We start from the raw sequence: 21,800 nt of genomic DNA, 5'->3' as shown, positions 1-21,800 counted from the left end.
GGTGTGAGGCAGGAGCACCAGCCCAGAGGGGAGAGCAGTATTCCATTGAGCTGTGGATGAAAGCCTTGTATGTGGTGAGGAGCTCAGGTGTGCCAAGGAAGGACTTTGCACGACGGAGGATGCCCAGTCGGCGACTGGCTTTGGAGGCCAGATTTGAAATGTGGTTTTCCCAGGAAAGATCATGGCAGATAGTGAGACCCAAAAGCTTGAGTGACAGAACTTCTTGGAGAGGATTATTCAGAAAGTGGATGGGAGGGTTGTCCAGTCGGTCTTTTCGGAGAGACATCGTAAGAGTGTGAGATTTGTCAGGATTGAAAGACACTAGGGCATGCCCGTACTATATCTATATCTAAAATTATATCCCCCCCCCCTCTATTTACATGAAATGGTTTGGTCCAAAGCGAACGGCTTGCGAGTACGGTGACAATCCCCCCCCTCTATTTACATGAAATGGTTTGGTCCAAAGCGAACGGCTTGCGGAGTTTGGTAAAGAAATCGCCATAGCTCGGTAACTACTTCTCCGATTAATATGAAACCTTGAATTGGGACAATGTTTTTATGTTTTTAATTGAATTACTATCCGTAATGGCGCACGCTCTCACAGGAGCTCCGGAAGGTCGCATATCGCAGTTACGATGAATCGCAAAATAGTTTTAATTAGTTTTAAAACATAGTTTAACGGCAACATAGTTTGCCAACGTGAAATAAATGAATACGCTCTCAAATGTGCCGTCCGAGGCAGAGTCTGTTCGCCACGTTCGGCACACGTGATAACTCGCTGCTCTCTGATTGGTTGAATCGTTTTTTGGACATAGCTCGGTAACTACTTGTCCGATTAATATGAAACCTTGAAAAGGCACATCCTCGGGTCCCCGGCAATATACCTGGCAAGTTTCAAGTATATCGGACCGGTAGTTGTCGAGAAACAGCGGTCGCATACACACACACACACAGAGATTACTGGAATTATAGATAGATGTTCCACTTGTTTGCCCAGTCTGTGATTTTGTCCAGGTCTGCAGAGAGTGAGGAGGCAGCAGACTGCCAATCTGAGGGATGAAGAATGGAGCGACAGAGAGTCGAGTCATCAGCAAAGAGATAGAGGATTTTCAAGAGAGTCAGAGAGATCATTGATGAAGACCAGAAAAAGCACAGGGCCCAGAACACTGCCTTGTGGAACTCCAGCCTGAACAGGAAGAGGAGATGAGAGAAACCCATTCAGGGCCACACGTTGACTACGACTAGAGAGGAAGTCCACCAGCCATGCGTGGAGATTTCCATTGATACCAAAAGAGGAGAGTTTGGTGAGCAGAGCGGGGTGCCAGACCGTATCGAAGGCACGTGATATGTCAAGGGAGACTGCTCTAATTTCCTGTTTGGCATTGAGGACCTCCATCCATTGTTGAGAAAGCAGAAGCAGCATGTCCAGAGTAGAGTGTCCAGGTCTGAAACCAAATTGATGATCAGAGATCAAGCCATTGGAGAAGAGGAAAGATTTCATATCTGAAGCAATGATGGATTCCATGACTTTGCTGATAATTGGGAGAAGGCAGATTGGTCTGTAGTTGCTGGGATCTGTTTTTGCACCTTTTTTGTGCAAAGCGGTGATGTTGGCAGATTTCCAAGCAGATGGAAGATGACCTTGAGCAAAAGAGAGGGTGAAGCAAGAGGGCAAAAGAGAAGGAGGACTTGGAGAAAATGAAGGAGGACTTGGAGAAGATAAAGGAGGAAACAAGAGTAGCAGGGGTAACAGAGGAAGAGGAGGAAGTAGAGGCAACAAAGGAAGGGGTAGCAAAAGTATGGGCTGAGGCAGTTAAAGCAAGAGCAGGAGCAGAGGCAGCAAAGGAAAAATGGGAAGCAATAAGAGCAAGGAGAGCAAGGGAAATAAGGGAAGCAAAAGCAAGGGAAGAGGAGAAGAGGGAAGCAGAAGCATGGGAAGAGGAGAAGAGGGTAGCAGAAGCAAGGGAAGAGGAGAAGAGGGTAGCAAGGCCAACAAATGAAGAGGAGGAAGTAGAGACAACAATAGAAGAGGTGTTAAGGGCAGCAAGGGATGAGAAGGAAGGGAAAAATGGGAAGCAATAAGAGCAGGGTTGGAAGCAAGGAGAGCAAGGGAAATAAGGGAAGCAAAAGCAAGGGAAGAGGAGAAGAGGGAAGAGGAGAAGAGGGTAGCAGAGGAAATAAGGTCAACAAAGGAAGAGGAGGAAGCGGTGGTAAGGGCAGCAAGAATTGAGGAGTGAATACATAGAATTGGTAAAAACTAATTTGAAATTATTGAATTTCAAATTAAATAACCATTTATGTTTTTGAAATATACATGAGATTAATACTATGACAGGTAATACCATTCCATCTCCCCACCACCAAATCTGATTGTATTCCTTGACTTTGTATAGTTATATGATTGTCTTGACTCTTTGTCATACAAACCATCGCTATGCTACCACATAATTTTTTATTTCCTAACTCATGTATTAGTTGACTACTAATTGTGTTTCCACATACCACATTATGGTCACAAAGGGGGTAATATTCTTCTTTACGGGACCAAATAAAATCTTGTAGGTCTCCCAAGTTTATTGAAAAGAACCAATTAAACCCTAACTCAGGCATATCATACCCCTATTTATCAATTCCAATATTAATAATATCCCCCTCTTTATAAAGTTTGATTGTAAGTGGTCCGTTAAATTTAATGTGAAAAGGGGTATGCTCTGGAGAGCCGGGCGTTGTGACTGTAATTTCTACTTGTTTGTCATAACGTGCTGTTTTCTCTTGGGATATATACACAAAGAATTAAGTTAAGCACCCCTACACAACGAATTAAGGTAAGCACCCCCTAATATATATTCTTTGTGTATATGTATACATTGGCATATATTCTAAGGTATGTGAGATCAAATAATGATTGGTATGACATTAGCAATTATCCATTGATGAAATTGAGTGATCAAAGTGAAAAAAAGTGATTGGTTGAGTCAGTGATCCGATCACGTGGGTCCTACACACGTTATTGACGCAAAGATCGCTAGAGGTCTTCTCAGAACAATGACTGTACGTTAGAAAACATAAACGTCATCCACACTGTCCGTGATGGACCTATAGCTCCATACTTAAATTGAGGTGAAAATATGCCTAAAATTCCCAAAAAATTTCACCTTAAATTATTCAGAATAAAATATTGAAAACGGCATGATTGTTATGTTTTTATGTGACCATAATATCACTTCTCCAGAAAATATAGCAATATCATGGGTATATTACACTGTTTTGACGACAACAAACTTGTAATGTGCGAGGTTGTAAAAAAACGGGGGGGGTGCTTAACTTAATTCTTTGTGTATATATTGTAATACATCACCTAATCTCACCAAGTCGTTGTTACCCGTGGGACTTGGATAATTGATTAATTTATAACTATTTTTCATATTAAGATTTTTAGTTATATCATATTTCTGTCGTTCAACCTGTGCTTTTGTATAATAATTTGATAAATCAACAGTTGTCTCTTGAGATCCCCTAAAGATAGAACCGTCTTTTCCAACATAGGCCATTTTAAATAAGAGTAAAAATAATATCAGAAAACTTTTCATTATCGTTGAGATGAAATAATACGTATAAACATAATTGGCCACAACATTTAGAATTTACTTCTTGGACTTGAAACGTTTGACAAACACTCTCACCCTTTGATAGGAATTTAATTACTTCAAGAGGCGGTGGAAGCCCATAGCTATCAAAATAGTATTTACCCCCACCATTATGAATGCAAGTCCAATGTGACCCATTCCCACTATTATCTTCTAAATTCATAATAATATTCTTTGTATTTTTGGACAACTTTGGTAATTCATCCCTCATACAAATACTTACGTTATCAAGGTTTAGCTGTTTACAATATTTACCGAGTTCTATATTTGACGTTGTATTCTTTCCAAAATGTGTAAACCACTCCCCCATTTTATTTTCGAAAATAAATTTTCTTTTTATTTAGGAGAAAGATATAATCCATTACCTCTTTCAGTTAGTTTTACACCCGCCTGTGCGATAGAAGAAAGCATATCTCCGACTAACGATCTCGCCCTATCAGGCAGACTTTCAAGCCTTTCAGCAAAATCTACAATTACCCCACTTCCACTAACTTATTTCTCGAATGCCTTGTTATGTCTTTCCAATTCTTTTTGGGCTGCTAGTTGAGCTTTCCTTTCGTTCGCGGCTTTTATCGCTGCTGAAATACCACCCGTCGCCGCCCCCGCTGCACCTACAGCACCGGCAATTAAGGGGATTAGGGCTAGAAGCGGAAGAAATCCTCCGTTTATTTCCTTAAGTGAATATTTCTGCAACATAGGTTTTGACATTTTTAAACTAAGCGAACCAGCATTATTTAGTTTTTCCTCCTGCACTTTTGTGAGCAAAACACTAATTCTCATATCGCCCTTTCTTTGAATTGTACGAACATTAGTCGTACAAGGTTTTTGATTTTGGATACAAGACGATAGTTTATCACGATTGATTTGATTAATATATACGTCAGTTGTTACTTTACTCATTTTATTTACTAGGGCATGCCCGTACTATATCTATATCTAAAATTATATCCCCCCCCTCTATTTACATGAAATGGTTTGGTCCAAAGCGAACGGCTTGCGAGTACGGTGACAATCCCCCCCCTCTATTTACATGAAATGGTTTGGTCCAAAGGGAACGGCTTGCGGAGTTTGGTAAAGAAATCGCCATAGCTCGGTAACTACTTCTCCGATTAATATGAAACCTTGAATTGGGACAATGTTTTTATGTTTTTAATTGAATTACTATCCGTAATGGCGCACGCTCTCACAGGAGCTCCGGAAGGTCGCATATCGCAGTTACGATGAATCGCAAAATAGTTTTAATTAGTTTTAAAACATAGTTTAACGGCAACATAGTTTGCCAACGTGAAATAAATGAATACGCTCTCAAATGTGCCGTCCGAGGCAGAGTCTGTTCGCCACGTTCGGCACACGTGATAACTCGCTGCTCTCTGATTGGTTGAATCGTTTTTTGGACATAGCTCGGTAACTACTTGTCCGATTAATATGAAACCTTGAAAAGGCACATCCTCGGGTCCCCGGCAATATACCTGGCAAGTTTCAAGTATATCGGACCGGTAGTTGTCGAGAAACAGCGGTCGCATACACACACACACACAGAGATTACTGGAATTATAGATAGATGAAAAGATTTTTTTTCCTAGTTATTACTTATGTGATATTGGTCATAACACGATTATCCGTATTGATCTGTAGGTCTGTTTCTTCCAAGAGTAAACAATATGCATCAACTTCTTCATTCTCTTCTCTTTCGATGTATAGGGAAGTATCCACTCCATTAGACCTTATAGTTTCCTTTTGCGCACTTAGGTCAATCGCGTAGATTGTATATATGTCTTTAAACGACGCCATATCCAAAATGTGCTCTTGATTACCGTTGCTTTCACACACCTTTTGGTAAGACTTATAGGCTTCAGCATAATCATTGGTTTTCCAATTAATTTCCAATCTATCTCGAGGATAAAATGTTTCATCTAGAGAAACCCGAAGTTGTTTTACAGTAGCATTATCACACAACGCGTTATTCTTATCAGTAGCAGTACCCCCATGGGGTTTCTTAAAAATAAGCCATAGGTACCGAGGCTTTCCTTCCAGAACACCTAAATTCCAAGTGTAGGTAGTATGTTCCAATTTAACATGTTGACATCTTATTTTAAGGTAGGATACATTTAGCGGGGTCTTTGTGTTAAGCCTTCTATTCAACATCTCTTCCGTTTTAAGACTAGGAGTATATTCACTAATATACCAACACAGATCATTAACAACAAATTTATTGTTAGCACCGAAAGCATTAGCCTCCCCAAAAACCAATCTGTTTTCATTAGTATTCCTTAGTAGTTGAAATCTAATTTTAAGGCCGTACAGAACTTTATCATAATCACAAAATCCAAATATACCTTTAAGGGGCACAGCTACGGTAAAACTATTCACTGGTTTTGTCTCATCATTACACATTCCCTTCCTTTGTTTATAGCCCGGGTTATCGACCTTTCCTGTTTTCATATCAGAAATAAAACCTTCAACACACCCCTTACCCACCCTACCACTAGGCGAATATAGTGTAAATTTCATCATTTCAGCTGTCGCAGAGACATAATCAATCGCTTCAACTTCTTGCGTTCCAATATACAAACGAATACTATCAAACATTTTCCAGAAGAAATCATTTACGAGTGTAGCGTTTGTGTTATTCCCCGCTTTGGTGAATTTAAATTTACATAACAAGAAACTATCGGCTAGGTTCAAGTTTGTTCATTATTTATCTCAAAACTTTTTGTTACAGTCGTATTCCAATCTGTTCCTGTTACGGCATTTACCTTATAATAATCTTCTTTTTTAGTTGAGTTTGAGATGATAATCGTATCATCCAAATCATAAATAGTATCAATTGCCTCCATTCTTTATATATTAACAATAAAAAAATATAATAAATAAATTTATTATATTTACATGTGATACTAATAAAATATTTTAAACTTTTGAAAACCCGACCCAAGCACTTCAATTATTCTTTGTCGTTCTTGTGGAGTTAGTTCAGTTTTACCTTTTCTATCTTCTTTGATCGCTTGTAATTTATGACTCATTTTGAGTGTATTTTATACTCTTTACAGCACCCGCTACATTTCGCATGGCAGAAGCGGTTGAACCAATTAGGTCTTTATGTTTAGGAATAGTTAAACCGATACCCATTAGAGTATCAATTAGCCCATCTCCTTTATGTCTAAATTGATCTCCTTCACCATGTTCTCTCGTAGGCTTATAGTATCCTCTCCCAAGAAACATACCTTCCCCCTTATAGTATGGTGCAAGATACAAGATACACCTTGGCCCTTATAGTGCGGTGAAAGATACATACCTTCCCCAATCCCATTCCCTACTGTTTTACTCACACCTTTCGTATCTTTAGTAATAATTTTATATTTTCTTAACTCATGTTTTCTTACAACAACCATCTTGTTTTTATTCTAAGTAGAATTAAAAACTTTTACCATTTTAATTTTAATTTATTCAATTTATCCGCTTTGATTTTTCGTTCTCGTCATGAATAATTAGTGTCCGGAGGCCAAAACAACTTTTCAAAACATAATTTAACCTTCATTGAAAATTTTGACGGAATTAAAAATTCTCCGCTCGACGTTAACATAACCTCTCCTCTTTCCCGAGTAAATACAAGGCCTATTTTTCCAAACGCTAACTCTTGATAAGTTTTCTATTTATCTTGATCACTCGTGTTAAAAGTACATTCTCGAAAAAATAGTTGGGCGTTCATTTATTAATTAGTTTATAGTTATTATATAATTTTTCCAATTATTTGTTGAAGAACTTCACGTAGCTGATCTACAGTTGATTGTTAAAGAACTTCACGTATGTGAATTCTGATGGATATAATTTCACCATTGAAAGAAACCATACTAGTCTACTTGCCAAGCCTATAGAGCCCTCTTGTGAACCCGGAAATGTTGAGTACCCCAACGTTTTAAGTTAGAAATGTACAGTATGGGTCCCCAGCACTTAGAAACTGCCGGATGCTAACTTGCATATGTTGGGCAATTAGCAAAATTAGCATTAATAGCATTAACCCTATCAAACATAGGCCTGGGACACTGAAATTTCTGTTTCGCTCTATTGCTCCGTTTGAATGCTACAGGAAAACTCCCATCCACTCACCATAGAGACCGTGACCCTCCACCATATCATAAATGGCCAGGTGGCAGATGAAAAGGTGAATGTGCAAGATGCATTGAAGATCGGACAGGACATGAGCACACTGTTCTCTTCATCACTTCCTGAAAGATTTCATGCACCCATCTCAAATAAGGTGGTGACAATGACATTCACCAAAAAAAGAGTGAAGGTCAATGCGAAGATCATATGTGACCTTGAGGCGTTGTTTGCTCGGCTGCTGGTGGTGGGGAGCAAGAGAAGAATGGAGCTCTCTGCCCTCTTTGACTATGAGCTCGGCCAGTCCCTGCATCCATCATCGATGAGTATGGATGCCTCAGGAAGGGTAACAAGTCTGTGATCGTCCAGCATCTTGGAATCCTTGCCCCCAATCCCCACCCACCACATGTTGTACTCGTTGATGCATCGCAGCTCATCTACCATGTGGTGTGGCCATCGTCAGACACTGTGGCTGACCTCGCAGCCAGCATGGGGCGCCGGCTTAATCGCTACATCACCGAAACATTTGTCATCTTTGACCGGTATGAGCAAGTCTCTGCCAAAGACCACGAGAGGCAGAGAAGAGCTGGGGAGAGCTCAACAGAGTACCGACTCTCACTGACAACCCCTCTACCTAGCCGCGACAAAGTGATGAAGAACAAGACAAATAAACGGAGACTGGGTGAGCTCCTGTGCACACACAGCATAGGAGATCACATCAAGATGGTCAGCAAAGCAGACAGTATTGTCACTCATGACGAGGCTGACGTCTCCCTCATCTCATACATGTTGGATGCAGCCAGTCGCGGAGCTGAAACTGTCTGCATTCTCAGCGATGACACTGATGTTTTCGTACTCATGGTCTATTGGTGCTGGAAGGTGGGTATCACATGTAACCTGCAGATGGAGAGATGGGATGGCACTATTCTCAACATCAATTCGACAGTAGAGAATCTCGGTGAGCAGTGTCGCTCCATCCTGGCTATGCATGCTCTCTCCGGATGTGACACCACCTCCTATCCCGCGGGGAAAGGGAAGGTGTCCGCACTCAAGGCCATGAGAGTAGTACCTGGTGACCTGCTTCACTTCATCGGAGAGGAGGGAGCTACTAATTTACAGATTACAGAGGCAGTGAGTGGTTTCTTCCTGGCTCTGTACAACGAGAGGGAGTCTCGGCATCTCTGAACGTCGCCAGATATGACATCTACCGAAAGCGCAAACCCCCCCCCCCCCCCCCCCCCCAGCACTGAAGACCCTGCCTCCTCCACTCCAGAGCGCAACGCTCTCCTCCATGGATGGCGTGCCCATCTACAGGTGCTGCTTTGGAAAGCAGCAGACTGCCCAGACCCACCAGCTGTGGACATAACAGAGTTTGGATGGAATAAGAAGGAAGGCGAGAAGGGAGAGGAAGTCATCGTGCCCATCCTGGATGCAAGCCCCGTTGCTCCTCCTGCCGTGTTGGAAATGATCAGCTGTAGCTGCAAAGCTGGGTTAAAGCCCTGTTTAACAGCAAAGTGCAACTGCGTAGCTGCAGGCCTGGCCTGTACCAGCTACTGCTTCTGCAAAGGCTCTGATAGTACATGTTGCAACACACTCACACACTCACAGCAAGAAGAGCAATATGACAAGAATGTAGAGTCAGGAGAAGACGATGAAGACGATGAGGATGAGTTTTATGATGAGGATATGCTTTATAACAGTGCAGAGTAGTAGAAGTGCAAGACGCTCTTTCTTGATGGAAGTTTTATGTTGTGTAACTAGTGCACATATTTTTCAGCTCTGATAATTTTGGGTATACTTGTGTTTTAATTTTGAGGATATTATTTACCCATAGTCATATTATTCTAGTTTGGTATGGTACTTGCCTTTGTTACCTCTAATACCTGTGAATAAAAGTGGAGCAATAGAGCGAAACAGAAATTTCAGTGTCCCAGGCCTATGTTTGATAGGGTTAATGCTATTAATGCTAATTTTGCTAATTGCCCAACATATGCAAGTTAGCATCCGGCAGTTTCTAAGTGCTGGGGACCCATACTGTACATTTCTAACTTAAAACTTTGGGGTACTCAACATTTCCGGGTTCACATTGCTGACAAGTAGACTAATACGGTGATCCTGATCGGTTATCTTAAAATTTACTTTAGAAATGGTCTTTCCTGACATGGGCAAATAGGTGAGATTCTTTGGCTCCATATTGAATTTATAACCTATTGGAGTTGAATAAGCGCTGAATGAAAATATTGTATTTGTTTTTACTCCATCGTCATAAGCACCATCAACCAAATCACAGTGAATTAATATTGAATTTATACCTGAGGATATGTCAACGACGTTATCACTGACAAACATATTGTTATCCTCAAGCTTTTTTGCGGAGAAACCTAACATCTCGCGGAATGAATTAGTAATCGTGAAATCTATTTTATAATTATTTTTAAGTCTAATAGTTGATTTTGATGTATGTTTTTGAGTATCTGTTTCGATATTTTTTGGTTCATCATCTTGTTCGTTCATAACACGTGAAATTTCTGAACATAGTACAGGTATCTCGTAAGCTCCGGGGGGTACTTCTACAATTTTATATCCAGTTCCCGGATCATAACTAAACTTGTTATTCTTTTCTGTGATATTAAACAAGGTATTATAGGCTTCCATAGACAATAACGCCGCTTCCTATTCTTTTGTGGGATCAAGTTGTACTTGATCAGTTGTATTGGAATGGAGTCGTGTGATCACTCGTTGTAAAATCAAATCTAAGAGTTGTGTTTCTCATTTTATTGTAAGTGAGATAAAAGATCTTTGTATTGACATTTATTAATTATTTTCCTATTCATCAACTGATCTAAAATGGCTGATATTTCATTAAAACAATTGTTGTTTCCTGCCTCCTTACTACCTAACAGTAGTAATAGCCTATTAACTAATTGTGGTGAGTCGCTCGGAAGAAAACTAATACCAGAGCCTGAACTCAATCCAAGTTTATCTACAGCATTAAGAATATCTTTTTCCTTCTAATTTTTCTTACCTTTACCCCTAATATACCCCCCGTAATCAATCGCGTTTAGCAACTCAATATATACCCTATCTTCCTCTCTTTCCATGTCAAGTGGTGCATCAAAATATTTTGAATCACCGAGTCTGGTGTTTCTATGGCCGGTGTGTGTGAGAATAAACATTAATCTGGGGGTTAATTTAACATTTGGGTGAGTATCACTCAAAAACATTAACTCATCATTAAATACCAATACCGCCTCGTTAACAAGATGAAACGCTGCTGATTCTTCTTCTTCTGATGGATTGAGACCCATTTTGGTTAATGTACCCCTTTTATATTCATTGTTTTTAATAGCTTTCGCAACATAATTAGAAAGTTTATTTGTTTTTCTCAAGGCCTCGGGATGATTGTGTTGTTTCTATATTTGCAAGTTCTTGATTCGCTAGTTCATCCAAATCTCGCAACTCCTGTTGTTGTTTGGAAGTATATGTTATCGCGGGAACTTGATCTGATAGGTAAATCAAATCAGGCACTTCCTGTTTTTGGGTTGGGGTATATTCTATCACAGCAAGTTGAATCGAAACCCCCTTTTGTTCGGTAGATTTTAAAAGAGGTTTAAAAAACTCCTCTTGTTTTCTTTCAAATACGTCTTCTGTTTCACAACTTTTGAAAGTAATTGTTGATGTTCCTTAAAATTTCTTGCTCGTTCTTCAGCATTCATTTTATTTATACAAAGAAATTATTAGTTATTATATCATCTTCTTTAACAACGAAATATTTATATTTTTCAGTCGTATGTTTCATATGGTCCTCAAATTCCTTTTTACTACATAATGTAGAACAATTATCCCTCCAAAAATTGGTTATATCTAATGCATTTAGTTTGAATAAAATAAAAGTATTAGCATTGTTTCTTATTGAGCGACGAGGGAGTTGAAAGTATGATTGACTAAGATAAATACAATTACAAGAAGAATGTCTCCCCCTTGTATAGTAGCTGTCCATAACCGTTTAATTTTTCTCATTAACACAATCATCAAAGATAACGAGGTTCTTTTTTGTTTCATCTAAATCTTGGGGTGAAGGTATATCATCCGTATTATCAGTGAGAATACAAGTTATGGTTGTAGGTGATGTGGGTTTTGATTTATTTTTCCATTTTTGCGGAGTATAACAAAATAGTTGTATTACATCCTCAATGTTGAGCTCATTTAGTTCGTGTTGAAGCTTAAATAACCTGATTATATCTTCTTTTTGAAGGCCTGCATTAAAACCTTGTGATCGTAGTTGGTACTCTGGCTTAAAAACTAGACTTTGTGAAAATTATTAAATTTTCATAATCTAAAAATTTTGGGGTAAGGAGCATCTTTAAAAGCAAACAGGTTTTTCCACATCCACTATTAGACATCTTAATGAATTTGGGAGGTTCTTATGATTATTAAATTTTATCTTACTTTCCCACACGGGTAAAAAATCATCCATTTTACATAAGGCTGAAAATATATAGCGGGTAATCATTCATCCTGCGTGTTGTTATCCCTATTTGTATTATAATTGTGTATACATACTCGAAGCGACTCAACCAACCGTCTAATTGTGTTAAATATATCTTGAAATATTTTGAAAATGGGTTCGGCCATTTTATATACCCTGACAAAAAAAATTCGAGAAAATCGTGAAATCTGAAAATTTGGAAAATTGGGAAAATCGAGAAAATGTGAAAATTGGAAAATAAATAATGAATTGGTCACTTCCGGTTTGTGGTGAGTCACTTCCTGTTTTTTGAGTTGAGGCAGTTTCAGTTTGGGGGTAAGGGGGATGTGGTGAGGGTGGGGAGGGTGGCCTGGCCTGGAACTGCTATTCGACAAATCATGAAAATAACAAAATCATGAAAAATGGAAATTTGGAAATTTGGGAGAAAATCGATAAAATAATTAATTAATTCGAACACTTCCGGTTTTGGGGCAAGGAGGATGTGGGGAATGTGGTCTGGGTCTGGCCTGGTCTGGAACCTACCGTATACATCTACTCAGGTATATATATATTTGAATGAAACAAAGACAGTTATCAACATCAATCTTTATTCTACCGTGGTGTATATTTATTTCTTAACAAAATCACAACTGATCATAATTATAATCACCACCACAACATAATCACCACACAATTCTACCAACGTTCAAGTCGTTTTGTGATGCCGCCACGATGGAACTTTGTGTCCTGCTGACTGACCGAGCACCTCACAGCGGCCTTGACATCATCGTCGGAAAAAGAATGTTCGCCGGGAAGGTTTTCCTTAGGTTTGGGGAAGAGATGAAAATCCGACAGAGCTAAGTCGGGGCTGGTGATCCTTTCTTGTAGTATTCCATTGACCGTCTCTTATTCTCAGGATCATAATGGTACTCGACTCATCCTCAGCACTTCACAGCACTGACTATGTCGTGCTGCCCTCTGCCATCTTCACTAATGTAGCACTGAGTGACATCTAACGTCAGAATTACGAAACTTCGCACCCAGTGGCGAGAAGGACTAATGTGCGGCCTGCGCTTTGTTTCATTCGAATATCTTTACCTGGTTTGCAGAAATAAAATATGAGGCATTACTTTTCAACAAACCCTCATATACTTCCCTTTTGCTTGTGTTAATATGTAGATGGCCGCTAAAATCATTTTTCTTCACTCTTCGTCCTACGTTTCCCTTGCCTCATCCTCCTCAAGAGGCGACTGTTTTGTCGAGAAGGTTAAAGACTTATTTATTTCTGCATTGATTGGTGTAGGTTTGATTTGCATGGCTGCAAACTCTTTCCAACACACAGATGGCATGTAGGCCAAACCCCTCAACATAAGTTGAGGTAGGTCTATGGCCTGGAGTGGACTGAAATAATTTCGTTGATGATTTTTGGAGCCTCCTCCCTAACTCCCCAACCATCCCCCCTTTTTTCTCTCCTTGTATCCCTCTTTCCTCAATCCAGAATGATCCTCGTATTTTTTTTCACTAAACCACTCTCCAGTAGGTGTCATTGATCACTGCAGTTCCAAGGTTTTACCAACAAAGGCCTTGACGCTCAGTTCATAATAATAGATCAAGTTATCGACGCAATAACAACATGTTGGTTGAATTTGACTGCGGCGCATATTGTTGATAACCCATCGTGAAATTTGTGTGATCAATGAGTGTGTGGTACCCCCGCTTTGCGGGGAAAAATGGCCTCTAAAGGTGGTTTTTTATATTTTTTTATGAGTGCGTGGTAATCACTGGTGCTCATCCGATGGATGAATCTGAACAGACTCCAAGTAGGTGGTGTAATGGATTGAACATCTGCTTCCTAGTCTGGGGGGGTCGGTGGTATGGACCCCGGCCAAGTCACACCAAAGACTTTCAAATTGATATGTCTTGCTTCCTTGTTTGATGCTCAGCGTTTCAAAAGGATCGGGCACTGACAACAACCATGGGTTTTGCATGGCTTAATGGGCCTAATGACCACTTCCTGACAGCAAAACTTCCTGACAGCAAAGCCTTAGTGTATTATTATATAGAAAGGAAGGAAAGAGAAGGTCGGACAACCTCCCCCCGGAGAAGCAAATTTCGCTAAGACATTGTACACTGTTGCTCAGCACACCGACAGGACGTGAAGACTGCGTGATGTGAACAGCCTTCCCAACGTGGGTAATGTGGGCCCAGTTGCACTCCGTCCCCCCGGAGAAGCAACGTTGGTGTTCTTAGAGATGTGGACGGCAATGGGGATAATCGAAGATGGTTTGCACCATGGGAAGGCATCCCGCGTCCGACTAGGCGGTCAGCGGGGTTGGGGGCCATCAGGGGGAAAAAACGTTTAGTTTAGCTCCATAAGGATCCCCCTCGACGCCTTAGCGTATTATTATATAGACGAGTATAAAGCCCGTCAAAAATGACGGGTTGGAACAGTTTTTGACGGTACAGCGGCGTGAGCATGCCGAAGTCTGGGCCGAGTGTCAGGGGTGCTTATATCACCTTTATTTATTAGACATCCTACAGATGTAAATGAACACTCGTTTTACTCTGCGCACTTTGCACGTCACGTTCAGCGAATGTCACCTCCCTGTGCCTTGTATTTATTGGTAGATAATGTCTTGTATATGGTAGATTACTACTTCTTTAACAGTGCCAATTTTGTAGTCTACCAGGGAATTATTTTAGCCCGTCTTTCACGAACCGGCTGGCAAGGCCTGATTTTCACCCGGACGTGACAGGAATTTGGAAACCAGCAAGGGTTGCGGTGATAGCCAACTCTTCGGAAATAATACTGTGGGATCTAAAACATCCACCAACAACCAGTGCTGGCCGATTGGTCCTCCAACCAAACGACCTTCCGATGGATGGCGGACACGTGCAAAGCAACAGGGTGAAAAATTATATCTGGGTCAACATTTGCACCTGAGCTAGACAATTCAAGGTGAGTGTTTATACCTGCGGTTATTATTTTTTTAACCTCCAGTTCAAGGCCGAATATATCTTGCTGGTCCTTCAGTTATTGCAATGGGGAAACTATTTAATATTTTCTGAATTGGTTTGGGATTTTGACTTGTTATTCTCACTTTAACTCAGTTATTTAAAACTAACTCCTTCGGCATTCACTTTGTAATCAAATTATTTAAATCATCGTTTCTCATAAGACCACAAAAATCGAAACTTCAATGCATCCCATTAGTCTTTGTGGTGTTTCAGAAATGTGAAAGAGCTTGAGGGGAGGCCATAAGGCATGCTGCGCAAACAAAACATTACAGGATCCAACAAAACGAATTCGACCACATTGTGTGCAATGTATGCAATTGTATTGTTACATATGTTGTGTTTTTACGGAATTTCTCATCTGCAATCACAATATAGCAGGTTTTCATGGGTTTCACAAAGGACATAATGGTCAAGAAACCACAAAATGGAAGCATAGTCCGATCAAAACACTGCTATGTTATGAGCACAGGCTTGGCACAATAGATAGCATTTTATGCTTTGTTACTAAGAACATGTCATTGCCTTTGTTTATCGGACGAATGGCACGCGCCATGTATCCTAAAGTACAACTGTTGCTCATGTGGCATATTGTTGGGTTTATCAGGGACGTGGGATGGACTGGGGAGTTTAGGGGGTGGGGGGGCAGAATACACTTTTCCGGCATTTTTAATTAATTTTTTTTGTATTTTGTTGTGTATGACGTCGCCAGAATGTCTGACATATGATGGTGCAGAGGTAGCGCACTGGAGGGGGGGGGGGGGGCAGAATACACTTTTCAGGCATTTTTAATTATTTTTTTTTGTATTTTGTTGTGTATGACGACACCAGAATGTCTGACATACGATGGTACAGAGGTAACGCACTTGCAGAATACACTTTTCCGGCATTTTAATTATTTTTTTTCTATTTTGTTGTGTATGACGTCACCAGAATGTCTGACATATAATGGTACAGAGGTAGCGCACTTGCCTTTCGGTTGTCTGTGCTGGGTTCGATTCCCGACCAGACTCTAAACTGTCGGATTGATGATTCGCAAGCGGGGCGTTTCAGCACAAACTGCACCATCCCTCGGATGGACGTTAAGCTGGGTGTCCTGCCTGCTAGCATTAGTTTGCTTTACGTCGAATATCTCATTTGATTTGATTTGAAAGAAGAGTTTGCTTGATGTCTTTCGAAGAACAGTGGGCTCGTTCCAGCCTTACTTTGAACAAGTTCCAGATTCCTGTTTTAACTCGGTCCAGAGATTAAATGAGTATGTCTGCCAGTGGAAAAACCAACATGGCGCCGCACCGATCTTCTCAGTCGACATGGGACAGATCAGATCTAATTCGAGTTCTCCATCCTGAAATGGCAGGTGAGGCACACTGGTAATTTACCAATGAGAGTGACACGACAATCTGTCTCGAAAACAAATAGGGCAATCAGACCTGAGCGACAACATAATTTTGCACACTCAATGGAAGACGAGTCTTCTTCTTCTTCTTCTTCTTCTTCAACAAATTATCTCAGCAACAGATTTCAGGTGTGAATCCTTCTTCAAAGCAAGTGGAGGAAGAAGATTTGAGGTTAATAGAATACCTCTCTCAACATTTATTTGCGAGAATTATTTATGCCACCATTGTGGACAGTTTTTTCAGTATTTATGGCACTTTAACAAAGCAACGCCATGACAGTCGATGTTTTTATTTATGTTGAAAATATTCCTGAGGATAAAGAATTATTTATTATTCTGCACAAATAAGTCTGCCATCTTACTATAATTCACCAAATGTCTGTCAGTCTGTTCCCAGGTACCGCAAAAACGGCTGAACCGATCGTAACGATATTTTGGGTGGGTAATCCTGGGACCCCCTGGAGTAAAATAGGCTATATTGTATTTCCAATTTTTCCCCAATTTTCCAATTTTTCCAATTTTCCAGTTTTTCCAAACACGATGTAATAATATTTACCGATATGAACAGTGATGTGGCTTTTATTGAAATTCTACAAATACTGTTTAGATTTTGATGATTTGCGTGTGATATGATTTAACGGATGTTTATATGAATCGTTTAAAATAAAAAAGCCTTCAATTTCTGATATTTTGCCTTTTCATTTTGGCCTCCCAATTGAAGCCCCGCCCATAGGGTGGGTAACGTTGCTAGTTTCCTTAACACAGTGAGAGACTGAAATGTACAATATTTCACAATGAGTGTGGGTGCGATATACTCACTGGCATTCTTTAACATCTTCATGTTCTGGGGTCTTGATGCAAGTTCAGACATGGTCTGCACAAAATGCATGCGTCCCTTTAAATATTCCTCAAGCACTAAGGAGAAAGGGCAAACATAAATGGGGGGCAGGAGGGAGAGTGAGGGAGAGAGGGTGCTCAGGTGAGTCAAATATTGAGATGTTGGGGAGAACATTGGAGAGTGGGGTAAATAGGTAACATGAGTTTGGTGAGAGGTGAAGGATTTGGAGCAAAATATGGAGTCCGAGGAAATGATTTGGAAGGATATGGATGGACAGGGGTTCTTCTTCTTCTTCTGGGAAGCACAGAGTATGGTGGGGTCGGGATTCAAACCCAGGATAGAGAGCTAAGACGTGAGTGTGCATATTACCTTTGGGCTATCCTACTAGCCCCAGGTGTGGTGAGAAGTAGAAAAGATAAAAACATCACTTAGGATCTAGATTGTACAGTATATGACACTTCCTATTGGCTGTTTCTCGCTCTCACAGATATTTGTATGATTAATTTTCCTTCACGGATTTCGAATGTGTAAACAACATGAAAATAAATGGTATATGGCATTGTCGCAGATTTATAGTATTCTGAGAACTTTTTTTTTTTTTTGTATACAACTTCAAAGCTCGTGAAAGAGCTAACATTAATCACACAAAAAGTCAAACCGACACATAAAACACAAAATAAGGGGAGCGGTAGACAAGATGGGGAGAGAGGGGGAAGGTCACAAACACAACATTTGAGAGCAGGGACATCGGGAGAAATGTGGGAGGGGGAGGGCTTGGGGGGAGGTGGGAGAGGTATAAAACATATGAACACGGCAAGGACTTCCAGGAAAGAAGTTGGAAATTCAAAAAAGTGTATCTGGGGTGAATAAGCGGGGGTAGAAAAGATCAAGGTTTTGGATGGTGGAAGATAAGACATGGTGGTGAACAGCTGTTTTAAAGACCTGGAGGGAGGTGTGGGATTGAAGGGAGTGGGGGAGTTTGTTCCAGAGGCGGGAGAAAAGGGGAATAAAAGAGTGAAGGTGAGCAGAGAGCCTAGATTTTGGCAGTTTAACCAGAAGAGGGTTGCAGGCAGATCTTGTGCGACCTGAAGGAATATTGGGGGGACAGAGCACAGAGAGAGCTGGGGAAGCAAGGCCGGAGAGGAGTCGGTGGAAGACAGAAAGACCACCAACCTGCCTGTGGTGAGTGAGTGAAAGGCCCTCGGAGTTAGCTTCATCGCAGGAGATTCCAATGATTCTGAAAGCTTTGGTTTCAACAGCGTGCAGCCGAGCTAGGTGTGGGGCAGGAGCACCGGCCCAGAGGGGGGAACAGTATTCCATTGAGCTGCGGATGAAAGCCTTGTATGTGGTGAGGAGCTCAAGTGTGCCAAGGAAGGACTTCACACGACGGAGGATGCCCAGTCGGCGACTGGCTTTGGAGGCCAGCTTGGAAATGTGGTTTTCCCAAGAAAGATCATGGCAGATAGTGAGACCCAAAAGCTTGAGCGACAGAACTTCTTGGAGAGGATTGTTGAGAAAGTAGATGGGAGGGTTTTCCAGTCGGTCTTTTCAGAGAGACATAGTAAGAGTGTGAGATTTGTCAGGATTGAAAGACATGTTCCACTTGTTTGACCAGTCTGTGATTTTGTCCAGGTCTGCAGAGAGTGAGGAGACTGCAGACTGCCGATCTGAGGGATGAGGAATGGAGCGACAGAGAGTAGAGTCGTCAGCAAAGAGATAGAGGATTTTCAAGAGAGTCAGAGAGATCATTGATGAAGACCAGAAAAAGCACAGGGCCCAGAACACTACCTTGGGGAACTCCAGCCTGAACAGGAAGAGGAGATGAGAGAAACCCATTCAAGGCCACACGTTGACTATGACCAGAGAGGAAGTCCGCAAGCCATGATTGGAGATTTCCATGGATACCAAAGGAGGAGAGTTTGGTGAGCAGAGCTGGGTGCCAGACCGTATCGAAGGCACGTGACATGTCAAGTGAGACAGATCTGATTTCCTGTTTGGCATTGAGGACCTCCATCCATTGTTGATACAGCAGAAGCAACATGTCCAGAGTAGAATGACCTGGTCTGAATCCATATTGATTATTATCAGAGATCAAGCCATTGGAGAAGAGGAAGGATTTGATATCCGAAGCAATGATGGATTCCATGACTTTGCTGATAATTGGAAGCAGGCTGATTGGTCTGTAGTTGCAAGGATCTGTTTTTGCACATTTTTTGTGTAAAGCGGTAATGTTTGCTGATTTCCAAGATGCGGCAGATGACCTTGAGCAAAAGAGAGGGTGAAGAGAACAGAGAGAAGGAGAGATAAAGCGGCAGAGCAGGATTTTAGGACCCGTGGGCTGATGCCGTCTGGTCCAGTTGCAGAATCAGAGTAGAGGTTTGACATAAGCTTCTCCACCTTGTCAGGAGAGAAGGACACAGAGTCCAGGAGCAGTTGGGTTCAACTGGGAAAGGTGGGAACAGAGAGAGATGGGTTTGGGACACCAGATTTTGAGGCAACACACAGATTTGAGGCATTCGGCTTTGTCACGTGTGGTGTCAACTGTGTAGCCATTTGAGGTAAGGGAGGGGATGGAGGGGGAACAAACACCAGAAACGGATTTGACCAGACGCCACCAGGATTTGGAGGAAGGAGACAGGTTTGAGAGTTCATTCTTGAGTGTGGAGAGATAGTGCTTCCTGGCACTCCTGAGGGTAGACACACACTTGTTCCGAGCTTGGTGGATGGAACTGAGATTGCCTTCAGTTGGATTTGCCTTCCAAGAGGCAAAGGCAAGTTGTTTCAGGGCAACTGCCTCACCACAAGATTCAGTGCACCATGGATGGGAGGAAGGGTAAGACAACTGAAGACGAGATGGGATAAATCTGTGCATGAGAGAGAGCAGTTTGCTTTGGAAGAATTGATGTCAGAGGCAGTAGAGATGGGAGACCAGTCCAGATGATTGATGGCTGCTTGCAGACCCTGCCAGTCAGCCTGAGTGAAATGCCAGACTTGTCGGCACTGAGGAGGCTTTCTGAGAATGGCCAGAGAGATGTCCACTTTAAAAAGCACATGATCAGAAGAAGCGATTGGAGCAGAAGAAGAGCAGCAGACATTTGCAGGGAAATTTGTCATAACCAAGTCCAGAAGAGAAGATACTCCATTGACTGAGATCCGGGTCGGGAAATTGACAGATTGTGTCAGTCCCAATGAGTCGCAGAAGTCCTTTGCTGAGGTGCCATGGCTGGTGAGAGAGGAACCCACACCCAGCCAGCTGGCATGATGACAGTTGAAGTCGCCAGATATGAGGAAGAGAGAGTTTGGATGAGTTGATAGAAGTTGGTCCATGTTGTCCGACAGTGAAATGTAAATGGAGTCATCACTGTTTGGAGGACGGTACAGAAGGGAGTAACCAGGAAGAGATATTAAGGAATGAGAGACATCTTGAAGGAGGAAAGTTTCTGTTAAGCAGATCAAGTCTGGATTGTCAGAAGCAACCTGCGTGGAGAGATCAATCAGGTTTGAGTGAAGGCCCCGGATGTTTGAGGTCCATTCTGTTAATGAGGAGAGAGGAGGAGCATCGGGTGCAGGACAGGGGAAGGGAGGGGTAGGGTCAGATGAAGAATGAGAGGGGGAGGTAGGGACAGCAGTTGATAGTGTGTCAGAGATTACAGAAGAGTTACAAGAAAGGGAAGGATGAGGAGGACGAAAAGTTTGATGGTGATGGGATGAGGCACAGTGAGGGGTTGTTTGAGGGGGGGCAGAGGAAAGGAGAAGGTTGGGGGAGGTGTATGTATGAGATAGAAGGGAGACGAAGTGCGGAGGAGGCAGCTTTGAGAAGGAGGTGGGAGGAGGGAGAATTTGGGAGGGATAGTTGGGGGGGGGGGAGATTTGAAGGGGAGGGGTTGGGGGGTAGTTTTGAATGGGAGGGGCAAGGGGGGAGTTTAGGAGGGGAAGGGCAAGGAGGGAATTTAGGAAGGGAGGGGCAAGGGGGGAGTTTAGGAGGGGAGGGGCAAGGGGTGAGATTTGGAGGGGAGGGGCAAAGAGGGAGATTTGGAGGGGAGGGGCAAGGGGGGAGTTTAGGAGGGGAGGGGCAAGGGGGGAGATTTGGAGGGGAGGGGCAAGGGGGGAGTTTAGAAAGTGGATGATTAATGAAAGACGAACATTTATAACAAATTGGGTTTATTGTGATTTTCAAGTTAGCCATCTGTTTGAGAACGATGGAGGGGTGGAATGAATTTGAATTTAGAGCATGTAGTGATTTAGAATTATAAGAGATTGAATTTTTTTTTTAAGTGGAATGAGTTGAAGAGGAAATTGAAAGGAGCCTTTTATATAGGAAGAAAAACAGCGTGT

The 21,800-nt window shown here is 41.7% G+C and overlaps 1 protein-coding gene across 2 annotated transcripts in view; it reads right to left on the bottom strand.

Moving 5' to 3' along the window:
- The window catches only part of SPAG6 (sperm associated antigen 6), a gene marked incomplete in the record, with an annotated part of 163,176 nt that overhangs the window by 131,282 nt on the left and 10,094 nt on the right, over positions 1-21,800 (bottom strand). For both annotated transcript variants that reach the window (XM_078781365.1, XM_078781366.1), the window contains 1 exon segment: positions 17,447-17,542. In XM_078781365.1, coding sequence (XP_078637491.1) covers positions 17,447-17,542 — 96 coding nt within the window.

This window comes from Myxine glutinosa, chromosome 7, assembly GCF_964187855.1.
Source record: "Myxine glutinosa chromosome 7, kmMyxGlut1.1, whole genome shotgun sequence".
Taxonomy (NCBI): domain Eukaryota; kingdom Metazoa; phylum Chordata; class Myxini; order Myxiniformes; family Myxinidae; genus Myxine; species Myxine glutinosa.
Note: the sequence above shows the minus strand (reverse complement) of the source record. Positions and strands in the feature narration are given on the sequence as shown.